The sequence below is a fragment of the Sprattus sprattus genome, assembly GCF_963457725.1.
Source record: "Sprattus sprattus genome assembly, chromosome: 5".
Taxonomy (NCBI): domain Eukaryota; kingdom Metazoa; phylum Chordata; class Actinopteri; order Clupeiformes; family Clupeidae; genus Sprattus; species Sprattus sprattus.
The window spans coordinates 1,088,663-1,091,318 of record NC_137924.1 but is presented as its reverse complement, the minus strand read 5'-3'; the positions used below and the strand labels follow the sequence as shown (position 1 = coordinate 1,091,318).

Here is a 2,656-nt window from a genome sequence, read left to right as displayed (position 1 = left end):
GGACAGTGCTGGTGTGGCTGTTCTTGTATTTGGTAATGTTTTGAATTTCCCTGCCACACTCTCCTTGGATTATTATAAGTGAGATGGTCTTCGATTTCCCCCCCCTGTAAACCACACTTGTCATCCAGGGTTTCTGTTTAGGAAACACCTGAATCCTTCTGACTGCAGTCACAGTGTCAGTACAATGATTGATGTATGACAGCACAGTTCCTGTATATTCCTCCAGGTCCAGGTTGTTCGAATATCTCCCACACTGTTTAAAAAAAAAATAATTAGATTTATTTTTGGGCTTTTGTGCCTTTAATCGATAGAGCAGTGAAGAGTGGGACAGGAAATGAGAGGGAGAAGAGGTGGGGAGTTGACAGGAGAAATGACATCAGGCCGGAATCAAACCTGTGTCCTCCATGGGCTTCAAGCCCGTATGTGGTCGGGGCTACTGCTTGCGCCACAGTGCCCCCCACACTATTTGTTCAAAGCAGTCCTGCAGTTGAGTGTGGGGCCTCAGGCCAGATTTGTATGGTCTTAATGTAAGGTTTTGTCTTCCTCCTGAGCGGTGTGTATGCCGCGATGAGGAGCAGTGAAAGGTGATCTGACTGTAGAACAATAATCTGAGCAGAGATGATCTCTTCCAGGTGTGTGTTATGGCGTGGCGTGTAACAATAATCTGAGTAGGGATGATCTCTTCCAGGTGTGTGTTATGGCGTGTAACAATAATCTGAGTAGGGATGATCTCTTCCAGGTGTGTGTTATGGCGTGGCGTGTAACAATAATCTGAGTAGGGATGATCTCTTCCAGGTGTGTGTTATGGCGTGTAACAATAATCTGAGCAGAGATGATCTCTTCCAGGTGTGTGTGTGTGTTATGGCGTGTAACAATAATCTGAGCAGAGAGGATCTCTTCCAGGTGTGTGTTATGGCGTATAACAATAATCTGAGCAGAGATGATCTCTTCCAGGTGTGTGTTATGGCGTGGTGTATATCAATAATCTGAGCAGAGAGGAACTCTTCCAGGTGTGTGTTATGGTGTGTATCAATAATCTGAGCAGAGAGGATCTCTTCCAGGTGTGTGTTATGGCGTATAACAATAATCTGAGCAGAGATGATCTCTTCCAGGTGTGTGTTATGGCGTATAACAATAATCTGAGCAGAGATGATCTCTTCCAGGTGTGTGTGTGTGTTATGGCGTATAACAATAATCTGAGCAGAGATGATCTCTTCCAGGTGTGTGTTATGGTGTGTATCAATAATCTGAGCAGAGATGATCTCTTCCAGGTGTGTGTGTGTGTTATGGCGTATAACAATAATCTGAGCAGAGATGATCTCTTCCAGGTGTGTGTTATGGCGTGGCGGAGGCTGAATGTGTGTGTGGGACTGATGCTGCTGTTGCTGCTGCTGGATGAACCCGCCACAGCTAAAGGTACGCTGTGCTACACACATACACACACACTCACACACACACTCCCATACACACTCTCTGCACCAGCTCACAACACAGACAGACACACACGCACACAGACACACACACACACACACACACATACACGCACACACACACACACACACACACACTCTCTGCACCAGTTTTCAACACAGACAGACACATACACACACACACACACACACACTCCATACATAAGGACAAACGTCTCTCTCTCACACACACACACACACACACACACTCCATACACAAGGACAGAGAGAGACAAACTACTCACACACACACACACACACACACACACACCCACACACACACTCCATACACAAGGACAGAGAAAGAGACAAAAAGCTCACACACACACACTCCATACACGAAGACAGAGAAAAACAAACTGTCTCACACACACACACACACACACACACACGCACCCACACTCCATACACAAGGACAGAGAGAGACAAACTACACACACACACACACACAAGGTGGGGTAACAAAGTGTGTGTTTAACTGCCATCGAAATGTGTCATTTAAAAATGTGATTTAGCATGCAATGCCCACAAACCACAACCCCCTTCAACATGACTACATTACCCACAACCTCCTTTACCATGCAATGCCCACAACCCCCTTCAACATGACTACACTACCCACAACCCCCTTCAACATGCAATGCCCACAATCCACAATCTCTCGTGGTCGTCGCTCTGATCGACCTGAGTCTAGCGCGCAGCCCAATTTAACCAGCATAATTACGTAAGCCAAATAGAATGTATAACATCTCTACCAAAGGATTACACACACACACATATGAACACGTAAACAGTCTCATGAGCTCATCGATGCCCTTGCCCTTGGGCCTGATAGAATGGGCGCCTTTGAGGAATGCTACACAGCATACACACAGAGGGGCCTAAGCAGACATAGTGGAGCTGTCTCCAACGGGCATCATATGCCTTTAGTATACGTTATGGTGACCTGTTAACCTTACTGGGATCTGGGCCTACATGGTCCCTCAGGAGGGCCTGAAAGTGATGGAGGTACCTACACTAGAGATCTCCCAGCAAGCAAGCCTCCACCGGCCCCATGCAGGCAGGCTGTGGGCACTGTGGGCTAGGGCCAGCCCACACCAATCCTTCACAGGCCCGGTATGGGCACTGTGGGCTGTGTTAGGGCTGCCCACGCAGGGCCAGCAATGAGGGGCCGGCACTTTGCCAAT

At 47.6% G+C, this 2,656-nt stretch overlaps 1 protein-coding gene across 1 annotated transcript in view; it reads left to right on the top strand.

Moving 5' to 3' along the window:
- Window positions 1–1,340: 1,340 nt before the first annotated feature.
- Window positions 1,341–2,656, top strand: part of LOC308365548 (interleukin-1 receptor type 1-like) — a gene marked incomplete at its 3' end in the record, with an annotated part of 21,077 nt that continues 19,761 nt past the window's right edge. Inside the window, exon 1 of the mRNA XM_080839017.1 lies at window positions 1,341–1,416. Coding sequence (XP_080695143.1) covers window positions 1,374–1,416 — 43 coding nt within the window. The 5' untranslated portion in view covers window positions 1,341–1,373. The remainder of the gene's footprint in view (window positions 1,417–2,656) is intronic.